This window comes from Zalophus californianus, chromosome 10 (genome assembly GCF_009762305.2).
Source record: "Zalophus californianus isolate mZalCal1 chromosome 10, mZalCal1.pri.v2, whole genome shotgun sequence".
In the NCBI taxonomy this organism is placed as follows: Eukaryota; Metazoa; Chordata; class Mammalia; order Carnivora; family Otariidae; genus Zalophus; species Zalophus californianus.
The window spans coordinates 71,048,976-71,069,836 of record NC_045604.1 but is presented as its reverse complement, the minus strand read 5'-3'; the positions used below and the strand labels follow the sequence as shown (position 1 = coordinate 71,069,836).

At 59.4% G+C, this 20,861-nt stretch overlaps 2 protein-coding genes across 18 annotated transcripts in view; one reads left to right on the top strand and one right to left on the bottom strand.

Annotated features, from left to right (window-relative positions):
* TSC2 (TSC complex subunit 2) overlaps positions 1-14,625 on the bottom strand; it is a 33,136-nt gene extending 18,511 nt beyond the window's left edge. For 10 of the 13 annotated variants that reach the window (XM_027613508.2, XM_027613514.2, XM_027613512.2 and 7 more), the window contains exons 1-16: positions 14,488-14,624; positions 13,877-14,043; positions 12,304-12,390; positions 10,730-10,840; positions 9,694-9,838; positions 8,579-8,696; positions 8,074-8,122; positions 7,556-7,681; positions 7,157-7,230; positions 6,796-6,922; positions 5,979-6,122; positions 5,006-5,143; positions 4,365-4,468; positions 3,918-3,999; positions 2,809-2,964; positions 2,260-2,376 (exon numbers count right to left, since the gene is read on the bottom strand). In XM_027613508.2, the coding sequence (XP_027469309.1) occupies positions 2,260-2,376; positions 2,809-2,964; positions 3,918-3,999; positions 4,365-4,468; positions 5,006-5,143; positions 5,979-6,122; positions 6,796-6,922; positions 7,157-7,230; positions 7,556-7,681; positions 8,074-8,122; positions 8,579-8,696; positions 9,694-9,838; positions 10,730-10,840; positions 12,304-12,390; positions 13,877-14,014 (1,716 nt within the window). In that variant the 5' untranslated portion in view covers positions 14,015-14,043; positions 14,488-14,624. The other 3 variants (XR_003523341.2, XM_027613509.2, XM_027613520.2) reach the window with 3 other exon arrangements.
* An 82-nt stretch (positions 14,626-14,707) lies between these two features.
* NTHL1 (nth like DNA glycosylase 1) lies at positions 14,708-20,381 on the top strand. 5 transcript variants are annotated; one of them, XM_027613523.1, is made up of 6 exons: positions 14,708-14,858; positions 15,854-16,092; positions 16,832-17,002; positions 17,845-18,004; positions 19,990-20,095; positions 20,166-20,381. In XM_027613523.1, exons 1-6 carry the CDS (start codon positions 14,720-14,722, stop codon positions 20,296-20,298), a joined length of 948 nt encoding a protein of 315 aa, XP_027469324.1. In that variant the 5' UTR covers positions 14,708-14,719; the 3' UTR covers positions 20,299-20,381. The 5 variants fall into 5 exon arrangements, with proteins under 5 accessions (XP_027469324.1, XP_027469325.1, XP_027469326.1 ...); XM_027613524.1 differs by having other exon boundaries at positions 14,728-14,858; positions 15,857-16,092; XM_027613525.1 differs by lacking the exon at positions 14,708-14,858 and adding an exon at positions 15,382-15,443.
* The last annotated feature ends 480 nt before the right edge of the window (positions 20,382-20,861 follow it).

Below are 20,861 nucleotides of genomic sequence, written 5' to 3'. Positions count from 1 at the left end.
TGTCAGTAGCAGGAAATCCACTAATAAATCTCGGCAACATGTGCAACGGGGACCCGTGAGCCAAAAGCACATTCTCCTGCCACCTGCAGAGCAGGACAGACCAGGGGTGAGCAAGGCCCCACGGGCTCCAGGGTGTGATCCAGGCCTGTCATCCCCACAGCGAGCCCCCTCCCTGCCCCACCTCCCCAAGAGGTGAGCCTGGGAGAGGCCAGGTAAGACCTTGGTGTGGGGGGCGCCACGGGGTGGCATGGGCTGGCCAGGAGCTGGGGGTCCAGCTGCAGCCAGAGGAACCCTCCATGGTTTGTGGTACTCTTGAGGAGAGCAGTGGGGCCTTAAAACATGGCTCACTGCTATTCTTTATCAAGAAAAATTAACAAAAAAACAAGAGGGGGAGGGGGGAGTTGGACACAATGCTCAGGCCAATGCAGAAAGCACTGCAGGGACAGCTACAGCCCACCTTGCCTGTTCTGGCAGGAAAGACAGATGCAGTCTAAGTCTTTGCTATGTTCACGCGACTTGCATGTCTTGCATGGATGCAGATTACTTTTTAAACGAGAACCGCCTGACCCAGGACTTCGCCTCAGCTAACCAACAGTGTGGTACTGTGGCGCCGGTCTGCAGGGCTGGAGTTCCAAGTGAGGGCAACGGACCACCTTCCCAGCTTCTCAGAGGCAGGAGTCTGGGCTCGCTCAGGCCGGCGCACTCCCTCACCCACCAGAGATCTAAAGGGGGCCGGGCTCCCATGACAGGAGGCCACGGAGGTGACGGAAGGCCATGGAGGTGCCAGCCAGCTTTCTGCAAACACTTCAAACTTCTGCACCAGGGAATAACCATCCCATGTAAGCGTTAGGGGACACTGTGTGAACGAGAAGCATTTGAGGCCAGTGATTCAAATACCACATTTTACGTAATACTGATGCTGGCCTGTGAGCTTGAGTGACGCTGACGCAGAGAGCCAGTGACAGGCCCAGCGGCCAGCAGCAGAGCCCAGGCGGAGGCCGGCTGGGGGCGTGGAGGGGCCGTGAAGGGGCCCGAGTGGGCCTGAGAGCACGGGAGGCCGGCCGCGGCACAGGGGGGGCGAGCACCAGCCCCTGACAACAAACTCATCCACGACACACAAAGTCCTCTCACAACTCAGTAAAAAGACAAATGATCCCGTTAAAAAACAAGCAGAGGATCCGAACAGACGTTTCCCCAAAGGAGATATACAAATGGCCAACGGGCACCGGAGGAGGTGCTCATCCTCCTCACGAGGGGCATGCGAACCAGACCGCAGTAAGTGGCACTTTACGCACAGCAGCCTGGCTACGCCCCAGAGAAGCACAAGTTCCGCATGCTAGGGAGGATGTGGGGAAAGGGCAGCCTCAAGCACTGCTCCCGGCGATGGAGTGGCCCCTGTGGAAGACATTCTGGCCGCTCCGTGAATGATTACGCCCAGGGTCGCCATCCAAGCCGTTAAGTCCACTCACAGGCATGCACCCAAGAGAAGTGAAAACCCCTCTACACACACACTGGTGCACGGACGTTCACCATGGCGGGATTCACAGTGGCTCAAAGGTGGAGCCACCCAGTGTCCATCAGCACAGGAACCAATAAGCCAAGACGGCAAATCCACACGAGGGACGACGAGCCATCCGAGCGAAGCACTGAGCTCTGCTACCACAGCCAGGTGAGCCTTGAGACGCTCAGAGCCGCACACTGCACAAGTCCATCGTTATGAAACGTCCAGAACAGGCAGATCCACGAGAGACACAGTGGACTGGTGGTTGCCAGGGGCCAGGGTGTTGAGGGGGAATGGGGAGGGACTGCTAATGGATGTGGAGTCCCTTCTGGGGAATGAAGACGTTCTAAAGTTGCAGTGATGCAGCGATGACCACACAAGTCTGTGGAGATACTGGAAAATCCACTGGATTACACGCTTGAAGTGCATCAATTCTATGGTACGTGACTCTCTCTCAACAAAGCTGTTAAAATCACCCCGCAACCACAGGGCCAAAACGGATGGCAGGCCTCCCCACCTCGGCAGTGGTGGTGAGAACTGGTGGGGGGGAGGGGGGGACAGCCCTAGCTTGGGGGCATCTCTGGACTGGCCCTGCAGCCCCATGAGCCCCCTGCGCTGTGACAAGGAGTCTGGGTCACACCAGGGTGCCATCTGCGACCCTCAAGGACTGCCCTGGTCTCCCCAGAGACGTGTCCCTGCAGAGCAGCGTTTCAAGAGGCGGCTGGTTGGCGTGCCCTCCCAGAAGAGCAGAGGCCCACCTGAAGGATGACCAGGAGCCCCAAGACGGCGGTCTTCACATCCTCTAAGGAGGCTGAGTACGCCGCCACATCTCTCTCCTCCAGCTCAGGGGGTGGAGAAAGGGAGCGGGCAATCACCTTTAGAAAGAAAATGTGGATTCAGCTCCCCGGCTTGGGGCTCCCTCCAGCGGAACTGGTCAGACCCAATACTTTCTCCTCTATTTCTCAAAAGCTGCATTTTACACAGCTGAGGAACAGTTCAGAAAGTGAGCTGTATTTCACAGTTAAGAGAAAAACATGCTGGCTATGCAGAAGGACAATGCGCCTGAGCCCCAGTGCCCAGCCCAGCTCCCCGTGGGGCAGGGCCACAGGTGTCTCCCAGGACCCACCGCAGCGCCAGCCCCGCCACATCCCCGCTGGGAGGGGAGCCCTGCCTGAAACGCAGCCCATCGCTCTGCGGAGAACGGGGACAGAAGGTCCAGGGGCCAGTGCTGCTGTGGGGCTTGGCCACAAACTGAGGTCCCTCTGGCAGCCCAGGTACCCGGAGCCCCGGGCTTGAGTGGCCCTCACCTTTTCCACAATGTCCAGCAGGCTGTTGAAGTGGTGGGTATGACAGCCTTCGGCCAGGTCCACCAGCAACTGGGTGGCCAGTTTCCGGACTTGGGGGTCTTTGTCCTCAGGGACGTGGGAGAGCTGGGAGATGACCACTGAGCTGATCAGCTCCTCCTGTGGCAGCACAAGTTGGGGGAGGTGAGCCACGTGGGGCAGGGATGTGGCAGCACCTGAGGGGCGCTCTGCACAGCCCCTCAGGGGCCTGGGCCCACAGGGCCAGGCATGATGCAGCAATGAGTGTCCTGGCTAGCTCCTGCCCATTCGATGTCACGGTGGTGGGCCCCCGTGTACATGCGCCTGAGGTAGGAAGACCCTGTCCCTGACATCACGGGGTCCGCTGTGTTGGATAGTGTGACGACAGTTTTCAGAGGCAGGTACAAAGCACCATGGCAGCAGAGAGCAGGATGAGATCGACCCTGACATGAGGAAGCTGAGAACCCAGAGGGGCTTCCTGGAAGAGGCAGCACTGGATTCCAAGGGACAGAGATACAGAAAAAAGGAAGGCTAAGAGGGAAGGAGTGGGCAGACCGGTGCTGGGAACACCAGAAACGCTGGTGAAGCTGCCCTGAAGAAGCCACACAGAGCCTGAAGTGCAGCTCCTAGGGGAATAGGCATGCGAGCAAGGGACATGCAAACGTGTCTGAAGGATGGACTTTGGCCACAGACCAAGTAAAGGACAGACCGAAGGGAAAGAACCAGCAGTAGAGAGGAAGGCAAGACATGGAACCACACTGGTCAGGCTGGGACTGGAGAGTATGAGCACAAAAACTAAAGAAAACTTCCCTACAGGAGACTCTGCTCAGAACTTTTGTTCTAGGTCCTGAGCAGGCCCGCGATGCCTGAGGGCAGCCCTGCGACACTAGGCCCAGCATAGGCCTGGCGGGAGGCAGGAATGAACATCCAAGCGCACAAACGGGGTAAACCAGGCCTGTTAAGAAAGGCTGCCACAGAAGAGCACCTGTTGGACCCCAAGTCCAGGGCAGACCCAGGAGGCTCGCAGAGATCCCACCCCTCTAGCCCACTGACCCCAGGGCATCCCCCCCAACACCCCCCAACAGGACTCACACCTCATAGAACTGCCTGTTGATGAGCAGCACGAAGGACAGGACATCCAGCACCTTGATGCGAACGGCACTGCGGGATTCATTCCTGGGGGTGGGGCACACCTGCTGGGGCCGGGGTAGGGGGCACCAGGCCCCAGCTCACCCCACACCCTGCGCCCCAGGCCCATACGCCTCTGCGGCAGGGGAGAGCCACTGCGGACTCCGCCCTCATGAGGCCTGGCTTGCCAACATCCAGACCAAACACGGGGCGACAGGGCAGAGCGCTCAGCCCTCAGAGCAGCGTCTTTCTAGACGACCACTCCACAGGAGCAAGCACACGCAGGTGCTTCAGAGGACTCTGTCTTACCGGAAGACTAACCTGCTCTCACTCCTTCCAAGAATGAGAAAGGAAAACCCTGACAGGACCGAGCCCGGGCTCCAGGGCCAGGCTGGCCTCCGAAGGCTCCCTACCTGAAGAATCTCTCCATCAGCAACTGCAGGTTGTGAATCCAGCCGTCCTTCGCCGGATGGATTGACTGTGCCCTGTAGGTTATTAAGTTTAAGAGGGAGGACTCCTGTGGAAGAAGAAGCCTGGCATTAATGAGCTGCTCTGCCCCGAGGAGGTTTTCCTACACTCATGGCCGGCCGGTTGCTGGCCCCGGCGTGGGGGGTCCGCTTACAAATGCCAGCCTCTTCCCTAGGTGGGCACTAACAAAGGCACTAACCACAGTGGTGAGAATTCACTTAAAAACCCACACAAAAGCCTTGGCATCAGGCTGTGGGTTTCTGGCACGAGTGCTTCCTGCTGCCCGGTGCACAGATGCACCAAGTACCAAACCTCCACGGAGCCGGCCAGCACCTTCCTCCGCACAGGTGGGAGGAAGCTGACCGCTAGGCTAGCACCACATTTAACCGTCCCACACGCAGTCAGCCTGCTGACGCCCCAGCAGACTTCCTGGGAAAGCAGGAGCCTGCCGGCCAGCCCTTCAATTCAAACGCACGCAGAGCCATTTCAGCCGCGGTGTCCCACCTCTCCCCCAGCAGCCTGACCTCAACCACCCTCTTGCCCGAGAGCCAAAGGCCCCGCCAAGTTGGGAGAGAAGCAGTCTTACAGGCCTCTGGTCTGCGCATCGCTCAACCAGCTCAAAGTATCTCTCCTGAGAGCCGTGGAACTCGTTCTGGTCACACAGCTCTTCCACTGTGGTCAGCAGGTCGTGGACGATAGCTCTGAGCTCTGGGCTGTCCAGGCTCTGCAACACAAAGGTGCAGTTACGGACGGGTGACTTCAGCTCCCCTCAAGGACTCGGCCTCAGAGTCCTAAGCTCCAGCGAGTTGCATGCAGACACCCCCTCAGGTCTTCCCACTGGGACACGGGGCAGCTGGGCCCTTCTTGCTCATTTGGGGAGTGAGGGCCCCAGGAAGTCCTGCTCTGCCCACCCAGCAGGCCTTAAAGGGATCGACTCTGAGAATGTTCATGTGTCCCCAAGGCTCAAACATCTCCCAGAGGCCCCAGGGCTGTGGCCTCCCAGCCTGCCACTCCAGGGTGAAGCAGGGCCTGGCTAGCTGGTCGGTGACAGCGGTTGGTCCGGCAGCCAGGCCCTGAGGAACAACAGTCCAGTCCTCAGTCCACTAGCCTGGCCACGCACATCCCCAAGCACGGGCCCCAGTCCCTGGGCCCTGCCCCCACCCCGCCCCCAGGGAGGCCCCAGCCCCAAGGCCATGCTAGACACTGCAGTCCCTGCACTGCACCATGTCCTCCCCTCCCCACCCCGTTAGTACTTCAGCCAAAGTTGTGGCAAAGTGGGCACCATCCCATTACCCTTACGGCCTCAAGTGACACCAACCCCACCCCTCGCCCACCTGCGTTCCCAAAGCACAGAGCAGCGTCAAAGCCAGCCACCTTCAGTGGGCAAGAGTGCAAGGAGCTGTCTGAGCACGCGGTGGGGCAGGCACGGAGGGAGAGCGCTCCTCACCGGGAGATGAGCCGCAGGCCCCCAGCCGCCCCGGCAAGGGCCCCATGGCCTGCCAGCCCACCATCCCAGTGCCCCCCACCCCCTGGTGCCCACGGCCTTCTGGCCACCTCACCTGGAGCTGCTGAAGCAGGCGCTCCATGATGTTCAGCAGGATGTCCCACGCCACAGCCTGGAGCTCCCTGCGGTACTTCTTGATGAGTCTGGTTATAGAAAGCACGATTTCGTAGGACACCACCTCGTTTGGACAGGTCATGGCCTGGAACAAGAGACCCAGGGAACACACAGTGGTCAGCTGCTTCCTGCTCCTGCCCGGCAAGCCCCCCGTCCCATGGCCCTTAGGACCGCCTCTCCCGGACCTGCTCCCCACACGTCTCTCACAGGCCACAGAAGTCTCTCAGGAGCCCAGAAACAGTCTTTCTACCGCGGCTCCAAAGGGCTGGACTCAGCCAGACCACTCACTGCCAATCCTGGGCCACTGGCTCACCAGCCTGCAGACCCAGAGTGCTACCCCTGCAAACCAAGAGCACCGCCCAAAAAGCGGGTCGTGGCAGGAGGGACCAGGCCCGGGACACTGTGCAGCATAGAGCCCGGACCCGGCTCACAGGGTGCCCTGCCCACAGTGTGAGAACGTGCACAGCAAGTGCCCTGAACGCCGGCGGGCACCACCGACACAGAAGCTACATCTCGGGCCTCGCTCTAGAGCAAGAACAAGACCAGCGCTTGACGAGATAAAACCGTCACGTTGGGGAATCTGAAGTAGTTCTAATGCTTATCTATAGGAGGTGAAATCCGTAAGACAGAACCCCCACTTAAAAATAAAACCTTCCAAGGGTCCTAAACCTCATGGTCTCCAAGATGCAAAGCAAGTGACCAAAAGCCACGCCCCGTCCCCGCCCCCCCCAGCTTCTATGGTGCACAAACCAAGTCACCTCATAAAACGATGGCAGCACGGACGTCGGGGAGTTCTTGAGGGAGTAGAGTCGGTGCGCTCCCCAGAGCGCCATGCCCACAAAGAACACAGCCCCTCTCAGCAGTGGGGCATCTTCCATGTAGGCTCTGGAACAATCCGCAGGAAGACCACGTGTCAGGGGAGCCCATGCCGCCTCCCCCAAGCTCCCTGTTCTTATAGGGCAGGCACACAGGATGTAAGCTCTAGCTCTAGCACAAGCTTCTGAAACAGCCACCCCAAAGGGACAGAAATGCTCTCAGCCCCCCGGAGAAGGCTTTGTGGCAGCTGACCCAAGCCACTTGGCCCGCCCGGGGCCACCCCAGGCCCCGGCACACACTCGCCTGTCCTCCATGATACGACACATGTTGTAGATGGCACTGTGGCCCAGGTGGGTGCCCAGGAGGTTACGCATCAGCTGGGAAACAGAACGCACCGCCATCAGAGATGGGCAGAAAGAAGCCCCAGACCCCGGGGTCCAGCCTCGCACAGCCACCGCTCTGAAGCCCTCCGCGTCCAGCCGCTTCTCTGCCCCCTCCTCCCAAACACAGAGGCTGTAGAATTTTCAAAATGCTACTAAAACCCTGGCCTCAGCTCAGCCGCCTGGGAAAATGTTACTGGATTCCCCTCAACAGGGCAGATGGCCATTTCCTGAACACAGCATGGCCCTTGTCCTGTCCACGTGCCTAGCTTTTAACTTCATCCAGGGAAGAACTCTCCAAAACAACAGTTCAGACCCCCACCTTCCAGCAAGGCTCACAAAGCTCCTTGACATTGATGGTACGGCAGAGGGTGACAATGAACAGGGGGAGGCTCTCAGCCGGCAGGCAGTTGTAACAGACCACGGCATCCAGCACCTGCAGGGAGACCTGGGGGGAGGGGGGGGGGTCACGCTGGCCCTGCCCTGCCTCCCGCCCGCAGGGAGGTGACCCCCTAGCCTCCTTCCCACCCTCCTTTGGCCAGTGACTGCCGCCCCTCCCCACTGCCAAAGCAACCTTCCTTAGAACAGCAAGAGCGAGTGAGCATCACCGTCACTGTGGGTCCCCATCCTGAACTACTACCCCACGACGGAGATCATCCAACCAACCACCCTTACTGCAGAGTCCTGAGCACCAGAGAGGCCAAGCAGCCAGCCCAGGGCCACACAACCAGTGAGGGGCAGTGCAGGGCCTGAACCCAGAGCCGGGGTCTCAAGTGCTCCACCACCCAGCCTGCCCAGGAGGGTGAGAGGAACCAACCCTGGGGAGGACCAGCTACAAACCTCTATGTCCACGGACGACACGGTCTGGACGCACAACAGGCAGATCATGCTGTTGGAGGAAGCGAAAAGTCAGTGGAAGGATGTTTCTCAGAGACTGCGTGGCTCCATCTCACTTTCTGGTGACTCTACAAGTCAGTTAAATCAAGAACTTGACTCTCTGAGGGCTCCACTCACCCACAGACAAGCAGGTGCCTGCCCTGGGCCAACCACTGCTCAGCGCTGGCTGGAAAGCACCAGCAAGACCCAGCCCCTGCCCTCATGGCTCCCAGAGTATGTGAACAATCAACAACAAAAATGACTATACAAAAACCTCAGCTAACGTAGCCCGGCTGGTAAAGAGAAAACGCTATCATTCTATGAACGTTAAGCAGAGGGCGGCTGCGCTGCTCCCAGCAGCTCCGATTGTTTGCTGATTCCAGCAGCTTTAGTCACACTGCAGAGCTACACGCAGCACTCAAAGGCGACAGGACTATGATCAGAGGGATGTTATTGGAAGTCTTCTTACTGGACCATTGATGCAATATATTCATCCAGGTAGCAGCTGTTGAACTTGACCAAGTTCACAAGCACCAGGAGGAATTCTGAGGATAGGCCGATGTCCATCCACTGCAGGACAAACCCAGCTGAGGAGGAAGAGGAGGAGGGCGATGTACTGCCTACTCACCTCCTCCCCGGGAAAACACCCGGTCCCTTCTGCTGCCGTCAGCCATGTCACCAGCCCCACGCAACAGCAGACCATGTGCAGGCCGACGGAGGCTCGGCTGGAGCCCCAGCAGGTCAGCTCAGCTCAGACTCTGAAATTTACCAGCCCCCAGGAAGCACTGAGGGGGTCCCGGCTGAGGGGCAGCAGCAGGCTTTGTGCGTTGGATGCTCAGAGCCTGGGCCCCCGAGGCTGGGCTGTGCAAGCATCACTGGGCACGTTTCTAGGAGGCAGATTCCTGGCCCTCTAACCCCTCCCTGAGACTCTCTCAACAGGGACAAAAGCCACGCTTGGCCGTTGGCCAAATCACCTTAGAAAACCTGAGCATGGCCGCCAGTCGGCACCTGTCCTGGAGACAGCTGAAGCCCATCTCTGGGCCCCAGTCAGACTGACTTCCTCCTCTTTCCTCTTCTCCTCACAGCGGTGACATGAAACCTCAAGACCCACAGAAAGTCACCCCATCAGGACAACAGAGAGGAAGGCCAGCCAAGGGGAGGGCTAGGAGGTCAGGTCCAGGGCACAGAGAGACCCAAGAAGAAGACATGACGAGGCAGCCCCAGCTCCCAGAAACCTCAGGGTACCCTGGATAAAATACAGGCTGACGCCTGGGTCAGCAGCACACTCCCCCTACAACAGAACTCGGACCACCTCCTGCCCACCTAGTAGGCCTCACTCCCCAGGGACTCTGAGCCAGCAGGTCTGGAGAGAAGCCCAGGACTGTCCATCTCTAACAAGCTCCCCAGGAGACCATTGGCTGCTCCAGGCTGCACCCTGGCAAGCAGAACCTCGTGGTGCCGCGCCCTCTGCAGGCCATCCCTGTAAACTGCAGCACCCCCTCTGCACCTCAGCAGCCTTCTGACATCCGGGGTTCAATAGGATCCCCCAGGCCAGAGAAACCCTACAGCCACTGTGGCACCCACCCAGTTCTTCTTCCAAGTAGGTGATGTGTCTCCCATTGTCCGTGAGGGCCTTGAACACTTCCAGTCTCTCGTGGAGGTCTTCATTAGAGGGGTAATCCTTTATGACCTTGAAGAAGAGGGCCCTGAGAACACCCAACCGGTCCCCCTGAAGATAGAAGCACACGCTCAGCAGTCCTGCCAGGACCCCGCCAGTGGGATTTCCCACACAGCCATACACAGTCCAAGTACAGGGGGCTCTACAACTCCCGACCCTGGGACCCTTTCTATCCTTCCCACAGGCACTGGCTGTAAACGACAAACTGGGCACGTCGGAGTGGCTCCAGATAAGGTGTGTGCATGTGCACGTGCGTGTGCACTCGTGTGCACAGCACCTACTGTGTAGGAGCTCTGGGTACGGCAGTGAACACACAGCAGGGGATAACGCAGTTCCAGCCCTCCTGGGGCTTGTGGCCAAGAAGAGACACGCTTGTGCCCGCACGTGACAAAAATGGTCTGACTACTCTGCGAGGCGACAGGCCTCTCTACACAGCAGGGGTGTGGAGGGCTGGAGGAAATACACAAGACGGAAGGGAGCCTTCCAGGAAGAAATGCAGAGGCAGCCTGCGGTTCTAGGAAAGGCTCAGAGCAGCATGGCCACAGCCTGGAGCACAGTGAGCCATGGACAGAGGCCCAGGCCCAGGCCAGGGGCATGAGGGCACCAGGAGGCCACCCGTCTCTCATGGTGGGCACATCCCCGTCATTTTGCATGAACGGCTTCATCGACATCCCAAAACATTCCAGAGAAGGCAGGAAAAACAGCCATCCCCATTCTGAGGGAGAGGAGGTAGAGGCCCAGGGACTTGCCCGGGGTCCCCTGGGTTCAAGAGGCTGGGGTGCCCACTAAGGCAGTCGAGCTGCAGAGACCTGGTGCCAGATGCCCTCCCCAAAGACCAGAGTCCACACGTGGCACAGCGGGAGCAGTCCGTGGCCGCCCGACGTCACCCCGCGCCCCGCCCCAAGGCCAGCCCCACCTGCACACAGACCCGCTGCCCCTTACCTGCCCCTGCACGATGGCCTTCAGCAGAGCCAGCACCGCATGCCGGGCCTCCGGGGGCCGCTCCGGGTGCAGCAGGTCCGCCACGGCCTTCCACAGCGCCTCCACGGCATGCTGCCGCCAGCAAGGAGGGACAACAGTTAGGGGGTAGCTGGCCCCCTCCACTCAAGGCTCAGTACCATGAGCAAAGGACAGAGAACAGTTTTTCTGACTTAGAACTCACTCCCCTAAAGCCCACATGTCGTGCACCTGTCACAGTGCACGTGACCGGGAACCTGCCGAGGGGAATGGCTGCAAGCTACTTCAAACCCGCGCGGGTCCTGGCCACAGCCTGGGTGGCAGGGGTTGAGTGGGGAGAGGAGAGCAGCAGGCCAGGGGAGCTGTCCTGGTGCCCCCAGGGATCGGCCAGGAGTCCCCCTTTAGAGTGTGCTCCGACTCCAGTGAAGAAAGCCACTGAAAGAGTCTCAGAACCAGGCGGGCCTGGATCTGCGGCCTGACCCAGAAATCCCATTCCCCTGGCCTCTCTGTACCACATGCCTGCCAAGCCTGTGCTGCCGAGAACGCTGTGGGCTTCTGGAATCTGCCTCCCAGGGTACCTGGGTCCTGTTCCCTGCAGCTACCCAGAATAAATCTCTTGTCACCTTCTCTGCCCCATATTTACTGTCCCGTGCTCCCTTCAATCAGAGTTTTCAGACCACTCAAACTTTCCTGGACTTAATTCTCTTAAGTCCAGGAAAGTTGGACTAAAACATCCTTTGGATGTTGTCTGACCCACATCCTGACCGTTTCAGGATACTATGGAACTTTCACCTCCTTTATCCTACACACAACACTCCTAGTGACAAAGCCTATGCCACAAGACACAGATCCCGACCCGGGGGACTCTGTCAGCCTCTCAGGGTTATCGGGGTCTATTCAGTCATAGCCCCCGCCCCTGCCCCAAATACCTATGCAGGCAACTTTATGGACGCAGAAACCTATGTTCACATTTATCCTCAGTAACGTATGGCCTGCATGTTTCAGATGACCTGTGGATATCATGATTGCTCTCCCCTCCCCCTTAGCAAATCCGAATCGGCTTGGTCCACAACTCCTCCCAAGTTGCCCATATAATCTCCGGGCCAAGCTAGAGCAGAGCCCTCATGACAACTTCCCAGTCTGTCCTCGGGATGCCCGAAGAGAGCCTGCAAACATCTGCCCGAAATAAATAGGCTTATGTCTATGACGTTGCTCAATGCCACCAACTAGACACCTCTCCCAAAAAGACACCGGAAATGGCATGCCTTGAGTCACGCGGTTTCCTGATATTCCCTTACCTTTCTTGGGATACGAAAAACCAAGCAAGCATGCGTTTATGCAAGTCACTATTAAAAAGCCTTTCTCGGAACTGCTGGAAAAACCTTAATGCCTTTGCTCCCCCCTCCACGTGTGAGTGACCCCTAAGGGTTATGCTCAGAGCATTTCCAGAAGCTCCCCTAAAAGGGTGCGTAAGTTAGCATTAGTAGTCAGCGTTCAACCCTGCTCCTAGAAAGAGCCAAATCAGACTTCTCAACAGCAACCAACTGAGGCAGACTTACCTCTTCAAATTTCTTCGTTTTTGCAACTTCACAGATCTGCCCTATCACCCGGATGCGATTGTTGATACCACATTCAACACTCAGTTCCTGGCAAGAGAGGAAAGAAGCAAAGGGGCCAGCACTCAGGCAACGGTTCTCCTTAACCGCCAGTCATCACAGACCACACCGAGAATTCCCAGACTGGAGACCTGGCCCGGCTCATTCTGAAATCGGGGACCACGAGAGTTTACGACTCTGTCTCAGGGGGTGAGAACAGACTACTTCTCTTTTTCATGACGTTTTGTTTTGTTGAAATAAAATTCACATACCAAAATTAGCTGTTTGAACAATTTAAAACTATACAGTTTAGCTTTTAGTATATTCACGAAGCTTGCAACCACCTCCACTGACTCCCGAATATATTCATCCCCTAAAAGGACAACTTCACACCCATTAGCAGTCACCCCCCATCCCCTCAGGCCCCGACAAATGCTGATCGACTTTCTGTCTCTAGGGATTCACCTATTCTGGACATTTCATAGAAATGGAATCACACATTATGTGGGGGCCTTTGTGTCTGGCTTCTTCCACTTAACATGTTTTCAGTGTTCATCCACATTACGGCATGTGTCAATACTGCATGCCTTGGGCGCCTGGCTGGCTCAGTTGTTAAGCATCTGCCTTCGGCTCAGGTCATGATCCCAGGGTCCTGGGATCGAGCCCCACATCGGGCTCCCTGCTTGGCGGGAAGTCTGCTTCTCCCTCTCCCACTCCCCCTGCTGTGTTCCTTCTCTCACTGTCTCTCTCTCTCTCTGTCGAATAAATAAATAAAATCTAAAAACAAAAACATTCTTTCTAAAAAAAAAATTCTGCATGCCTTTTTTTGCCAAGCAATACTCCATTGTACGAATGTCATCACATTTTGTTTATCTGTTCACCAGCTAACGAATATTTTGGTTGTTTCTGAATGGGAAACCTCAGGAGTGCAGAAACTCAGCATTTAAAAAACACGGTGCCAGGGGGCGCCTAGGTGGCTCAGTTGGTTAAGCGTCTGCCTTCAGCTCACGTCGTGATCCCAGGTCCTGAGATCGAGCCCCGCATCGGGCTCCCTGCTCTGCAGGAAGCCTGCTTCTCCCTCTCCTACTCCCCTTGCTTGTGTTCCCTCTCTCGCTGTGTCTCTCTCTGTCAAATAAATGAATAAAATCTTTAAAAACAAAACAAAAAAACATGGTGCCAGGACGTGGTAGGGGGACTCAAATACACACCGGAAAACAAAGACCCGCTTGTTCCAGAAACTCACAAATTACCAGGTTAACACCTGGCTATAACCCTAATCACCTGTGGAAACCAAGCACGGCGTTTCACCATGGCTAGTAAAGTAGGTTCTCCTGCATCGACATCCTAGTACTACCTCAAGTGTGCTAGACGCAGTCCCCAAGGTCCTGACTTCCTGCACCTCGGAAGGAAAGATGTACAGGCTTCCACAGCACTGGGGACAGCAGTCCCACCTCCCACAGAACCTGGTGACAGACGGAACCCAGCCTGCCCTGCACCTCCTAACAGCCTAGCAGGGCAGGCAGGGCAGCTCACTCACTCTCAGGATGTCCGCCGTGATGATAAACTCCGTCTGTTTGCCCTCTGCAGACCTGGGGTTTGGCCTCGGGGTTCCCAGTCCCAAGAGAATCCTGAACTTCTCCTTCAAGCCTGAATCTTTGCTTGTTGGCTTGGCCATGATGGGCAGGGACACAGCAGAGGCCGCTTCTGCGCCAAGAAAACAGGCGGAGAGCTCAGGACAGCTCCCCCGCACCTGCCCCGCTGCCGACCTCTGGCCGCCCGCCCGGGAAGCCTAGACCTCGCGTGGGCACGACCCTGCCACAGCTCCCGGGAGGAACTCAAGCACAGCCTGGCGGTCCCGGCCAGCATCGGGCACCGGGTGAGGGAGGGGAACCGACGCTTGCCCTCCCTCTCCTCCCCGACGTGGGGGAGGCCTGTCCCGGACTCCGGAAGCTGGGGGCCCCTCGCACCCGCTCCGTCTTAAAAGCCAGGACTGCTCGAGCGGCTCCAGGCCGAAGGCCGGGGACGTGACACTGCGGGGTCCGCCTCCGCCGCCTCTGCGCCGAACAGTACCTCCCCTCTCCCCGGCGCGGCCGAGCCACACGGTGGACCGGGGTGGCGTCGGCGGTCGGGGGCCCGCGAGCCACTCACCCCATGCCGCGCCAGCCGCGCGGCCGGGCCGTCCCCGCGCGAAGAAGGGGAACGCAACCCCGGCCCCCCCAACCCCCGAGGCGCCGCCGGAAGCTTGGTCAGCACTTCCGGCAGCGGACAGGGCCCGAGCGCCGCCGCCGAGCTTGCTGGGAGTGGTAGTTCCCGGCCGCTCTCGGCGGAACGCTCTCGGCGGAAAGTCGAGTCACATGACGGGGCCGCGGGGGCCGCCGGGATGTGTAGTGCGCAGGACTCTGGCATGAGCATGGCGAGCGTCAGGATGGTGACCCGAAGCCGGAGCCAGGGCCCGGGGGCCGGGCCGCGGGGGGGTGGGGAGGAGGCCGCGCCGTTCCGGAGGGGAGAGGCGGCTGCAGGTAGCCCGGCGCCCGGACCGGGGCATGGAGAGAGAGAGGAGGGAAGAAGCCTGCAAGGGGCCGGGGGCAGGGATTCCGAGTCGCCCCCACGTGGGGCTCTCCCACCCTGCTCCCTGTTCCCAGGACGCAGGGGCAGGGGTCCATAGGGACTGAGTTCCGGGCGCTCGCACCTCCCCCACCCTCGTCCTGAACAAGAAAGTTCTCCGCGTCCCGGTAGCCTGTCCGGGGATACTCCACTTGGGCCAGGCTTTCTGTGGGCACACCAGCCTTGTCCTCCTGGCTGCTTCTCTCTCAGAGAGACCAGGTGCGGAGGACACGCCCAGCCAGAAGTCCTCTTCCCCTGCTGGAGGGTGCCTCTGAGAGGAAACGGGAAAGGGCGTTGTCTTCGTTCTGTTTATTCTGCAGGCGTTAAGGACCTAGTGTGTACAGGACTGGCGGAGGGGGGAGGTGAGGGAGACCCACAGGGCCCCTGCAACAGGGCAGCCAGAGAGGGATTCTCCTAGGCACCCAGCGAACGTAGGGGTAGTCCAGACAAGGAGATCCACTATGACAGAGGCATGGCAGGAGGAAATGGGGGCAAGGGGAGTAAGTAGGTAACAATACCAGCTAGGTAGGCAGGACCCTTGATGCTGGGATGGAGTTTGAAGTTTGCCATGAGTATAAGAAAAAGCAAAGAGCAGTTTTAAACAGAAATGACACAGTCTGATTTGGGCCTTAGGAATGTCTCTCTGGGCCCATGTGGAAATGAGATTGGAGGGGCACCATGGTGGAGGCTGTGGGTAGAGTTGTCCTGTAATAACGCAAACTTGGTCAGGAGGGCAGTGGCATGGGGAAAGCTGACCTGCCCCCAGAGCACATGCTGCAGAGGCCAGAGCAGCCCCAGCTGCGGTAGATGATGGATGGTCGTTGAATGAATGATGATGGGTGGTAGCAGGCGGGACAACACCCACGCCCACCCTCACCTGAGGCCCCTGCTGAATGGCACTTCTTTGCAGAAGGAAAGAAAAGCCACAGCCCCACAAAGCGTCAGCGGAAGACACAGAAACTGAGTGTCACCTACGAAGCCTCAGATCATGAGAAAGGAGAAGGCGCCAAACCCCCGGAGGCACCAGGCTGGGAGCCCCGGGACTGGCAGCAGCAGCTGGTGAACATCCGTACCATGAGGAGTGGGAAGGACGCGCCTGTGGACCAGCTGGGGGCTGAGCACTGCTATGACCCCAGTGCACCCCCAAAGGTAGGCACCCCATCTGCCTGGTGACTGCCTTCTGGACAAGAAACTTCCTTCCTCTGTCAGGGCACAGCCTGACCCTGGCAGCTCTTGACTGGCACCCTCACCGGCAGGCGGCACCTCGAGGGGACAGCACCTGGGTCTCAGAGCACAGGGCAGCATCACCTGCTTCACGGCAGCTACTCGGCGGGTCAGGACTGCCTGTGGCTTGGGGCTTCGTGCTCTGTCTTCCACCAGCACAGTCCTGACCTACCAGGGGAGTTCGTAATATTTATTGAGAGAGAAAAAGTTCCTTACACCTCACTGCCTTGGAGCCTGGTTCTTAGACCAGCTTGATTCTAATCCCAACTCCACTACCAGTGACCCGGGTGCACGAACTTCTCGGGGCTTCCGTTTGCTTGTGTGTGAGATGGGCAGGATAATCCACAAGGCAACAGCAATCACAGTAGCAGGCATTGGCTGTCGAGCACCAGGTGTGATTGTAAGTGTTGTGATTGTTTATTTAAGCCTTCCATTAATCTTTGTGAGGCAGGCACTGTTATTGTCCCCATGTTACATATGTGAAAACAAAAGAGGCCCAGGCCGGACCCCTCACACAGTCCGTTGGCCAGAGTGGGTGGGAGGCTGATGTCCCACACGTTGGCCAGGGTAACAGATGGAGGTGGTAAAGGGTTTGGCGGGGGCCCGGCCCACAGTGAGCACCCAGGACCTGCCACTACCCTGGTCCCTGTCACCATGCAAACAGGTGCGGAGGTACCAGGTGCTGCTGTCACTGATGCTCTCCAGCCAAACCAAAGACCAGGTAACAGCAGGTGCCATGCAGCGGCTGCGCGCTCGGGGCCTGACCGTGGACAGCATCCTGCAGACAGATGACAGCACGCTGGGCACGCTCATCTACCCCGTAGGCTTCTGGAGGGTGAGCCCACAGGCCTGGGAAAGACGTCAGGAGGCCAAGGAGAGGCTGTGGGGGTACAGGAGGCTGGGTGGGGCATCTGAGGCCAAAGGGACCTGGATGTGAGTTCGCAGTAGAGCCCCCTGCCCGTCTGACCAGCAAATGGGGCCAGGGCTATGGGCCCTCCCTCCTTGGCCTTTCCTGTTTGCAGCCCACCCCTTCCTTCCTCCACCTCCCCACCCAGCTGACTGGCGCTTCCCTTCCTCCCTGAGGCTGCCCACCCGCCTTTCCCTTTGTTTACTCCAAGCCTCCCTGGAGTGCGTCACCCCCTTCCCTCTGGAGCCCCAACAGGCCCTAGAGCACTGGGTGGCGAGTGGGCGGCTCTGTTGAAGGCAGCCGGGCGGGTGGGGCTGCTTCCCCTTGGCATTGGCGTGGGCTGCAGTTTGTCAAATGGGTTTTAAATAGTCCTCTCTACTCAGGCCCAGAATGGGAGCCACCCAGCTGGCCTGGCGGCTGGCGGGGGAGCCCCAGACTCCAGGCTTCCTTCCTGAAGGTCCAGGTGCTGCTGAGCCCAGCTCCTGGCATGGCTGGCCCTGCCTAACTTACCTGGCCTCTGGGGGAGGGGACCTGAGCTAGACCCCACATACGTCACTGGTCCAGGCCTGCATTGGGCCTCCCTCAGTCTCCCTGCTGCCCGTGGCTCATTCCCACCACTTGGGGGGACAGGGACAAACAGGTGCCTCTGAGTGTGTCTAGGGCAGGTGACAGGCAGCTCTGGACACCTGTGGGTCTCCCTCAGGACTCATCCTCCCAAGTAGGGCTACACCCTCCACCTCCAGGGCTGACCACCCCCCTCCGTCTTTCAGAGCAAGGTCAAGTACATCAAGCAGACCAGTGCCATCCTGCAGCAGCGCTATGGCGGGGACATCCCAGCTTCTGTGGCAGAACTGGTGGCACTGCCGGGCGTTGGGCCCAAGATGGCACACTTGGCCATGGCAGTGGCCTGGGGCACTGTGTCTGGCATCGGTGAGTGGCATACACAGGGAGGGCAGGGCTGGCCACGTCCTGTAGTCTGTGACCCCAGCTCAAGTCCCCTCACCCACAATTTAGCCCAAAGTGTCAGAAAGATGTTTCCCACATTGAGCTAGGCCTGCCCCACCTACAGGTGGGTACTAATGGAAGGAGTTCCAGTTTGCTGAACACCTACTCTGCACTGGGCTCTGTGAGAGGCCCTGGGGATGGATTCAAGGTCTGTGCTAGGCACGAAGAAAGAGGTTGAGCACATAACTCCTTACCTGTGAGGTAGAAACACTCCTGGGGGGCGTGCATGGCACTGTCAGAGCTGGCCCGGTCTGGGGCATGTGGGGAGGCCTCCTAGAAGGAGGTGATAACTCAGCCAAGAGCTGAAGAGTGAGGGGGGCTGACCAGGCTGGGAGGAGAAAGTGCCATCCGGGCAGAAGGAACAACACCGGCATTAGGTGGGGGAGGGGGCCAGTAGAGGAAGGCTCAAGAATGGGCCCATGGGGGAGGCACGGTAAAGGCAGGGGGATGCCAGGGGAGGAGGCGCTGGGGAGAGCCCCTCCTGGAATCCATTTCCTGACATTGGTGGTGTCCGTGAAGTAAGACCCTGGGTTAGGCTGCAGCTGCTTCTTCAGGTCTTTGCCCAGACAGTTGGGGCTTCTGAGAAACCCCAGAGACTGGGGCCCGACCCACAGCCTCTCTGTATGCCCCTACCCTGGTGCTCCTCCGGAACTTCTGCAGGGGGCGGGGAGCGGGGCAGAAATCTCCCTAGCGCTTCCCAGCTCCCAAAGCCTGCTCCCTGGGGTGGGGACCCTTCTTAGCACTGCGCTTGGGCTGAAGGGCCGCTAGGCTAGAGCCCAGCAGCCCCAGAGACCAGCGATGGGCCAGGCAGGGGCTAGGGCTGCTGCCCCGGTCCTGCAGCGGACAGCCTCTCAGCAGATGCTTGAGCTTATCTGGGCTGCTGTCTTTGCTGCCTGAGTCCCGAGTCACAGGAGGGGTCTGGCACATCTGTGGCAGATGGGCCCACAGCGCAGGGAGCAGGCCTTTCAGAGCAGGAGACATGCTAGGAGGGAGAGTCGGAATGTCACCCTTTCTGGATGTCTGTGGGCCCTGCCTCTCAGGGGCTTCGCCGGGAAGCAGCCTCTCAATTAGAAAGCCAGAGCTGTGGGCTACAGCAGCCAATCCCAGCTCTGCCGTCCCAGCTGGGCGACCACGAGGCAATACGCTCAGCCACTTGGAGCTTTGGCCACCAAGCTGGGAAAGCATGCAGAGGACCTGCCTGCAGGAGGCTCGCATGGTGTGCAGTGGCCCTAGGCTGGGCCTCTGGGGGAGGACCAAGGGTTTGGTCACCTCTGGGGGATAGGCAGTATGATCATTTCTGTGGTACAGGAGAGGAAGCGGAGCCGTGGTGACCCACTAGCATGACCCCTGCACCTGCATGTGCTCCCTGTGCCCATAGGGTGCCCTCCATCAGCATCTGGGGAGGGCCTGAGGCTTTTTCCAGACCATTAGTAGCAGGGGAAGGGAAGAGGTGTAGGGCTCAGGTTCTCTTTTGCAAAGCCGAGAGGAGGCAGGAGCTACAGCTTGCAAGGAGAGCAGGTGCCCAGGCCGAGCCTTGGGGTGGCCGGCCCAGGGGAGCCAGGACCGCGGCCCACGGAGAGGACAGCTGCAGCTGGCCTGGCCCCACGCCCTGCTCTGTCCCTGGCCATGCCGTGGTAGGTGCGGGCACTGGGGGCCGTGACCTGCCACTGGCCTGCTGGGCCCAGCCGTGAGTACCCGGCCTGGCACTCACAGCCAGTTCCTGGGCCAGGAGACACCGCTGCCTGCACCCCAGCTAGCAGGCCCTACCCTCTCGCTCAAGCCGCTGACCTGCCCTCCGTGGAAGCCCCGGGGATGGGAGCAGGGGAGACTCAGGCTCCAGGCTTGGGGCTGTGGGCAGGGCCTGGGTCCAGCCAGCACGCCCTGTGATGAGCCGGTCCTGTCTCCCACAGCGGTGGACACGCATGTGCACAGAATCGCCAACAGACTCGGGTGGACCAAGACAGCGACCAAGTCCCCGGAGAAGACTCGTGCGGCGCTGGAAGCCTGGCTGCCCCGGTGCGGCAGGGTGGGGGCTGGGGGGGGCTGCCCTCGGTCTCCCTCCCCTGCTGACCTCTCACCTTCACAGGGAGCTGTGGAGTGAGATCAACGGACTGTTGGTGGGCTTCGGCCAGCAGACGTGTCTGCCCGTCCACCCGCAATGCCAGGCCTGCCTCAACCGAAGCCTGTGCCCGGCCGCACGCAGCCTCTGCGGGCCGTGAAGCCTCGGCCCGGCCACCGTGCGTTGGCCTACACATGCCTTTGCTGGGGAGCCACGGCCCGTTTATAATAAAGCTCGGGAGTTGTTTGCAGTGGGGGTCTGGCGACGTCTTACCCCTGGGGCGTGGGGGCAAGCCGGGAAGCACGTGCGTGAGTGGTGTGTCTGAAGGGGCTACCTGGGAGGCTGAGATGGGGACGTGAAAATCTCGGCTGTGGACTGGGCGAGGGTGGGGGGTGACGGGTGTGCAGGAGCCCGGGACAGAAGAGATGGATGGTGGGAAGCCCGCTGGAGACCCGGGCCTCCTCCCACCTGGGCAGCTGGCTGGGGATACAGATCTACACCCGTCCCCTGAACTTTGGCACCCTGAGAGCTCTCTGCCAGGAGGCCCCACCCCATGTTTACAGAGCCACCTGGCCTGCAGAGTAACACCAGTAGGCCCAGGCCGGGCGCCACAGGACATAGACCTGACCCGTGTGTACCTGCTGGAGTGGGGGGGGCGCTGTGTGAGGGCAGGGGCATCAAGGATCCAGAAGGCATGGAGGGCAGGGGAAGGGAGAAGCTAGC

Coding starts and splice junctions, on each gene's coding strand:
- NTHL1 (XM_027613522.1), top strand. CDS start 15,551: ATGACACAGTCTGATTTGGGCCTTAGGAATGTCTCTCTGGGCCCATGT. Junction 15,747..15,853: donor CCAGAGCAGCCCCAGCTGCG/GTAGATGATGGA, acceptor ACTTCTTTGCAG/AAGGAAAGAAAAGCCACAGC. Junction 18,005..19,989: donor GGGCACTGTGTCTGGCATCG/GTGAGTGGCATA, acceptor TGTCTCCCACAG/CGGTGGACACGCATGTGCAC.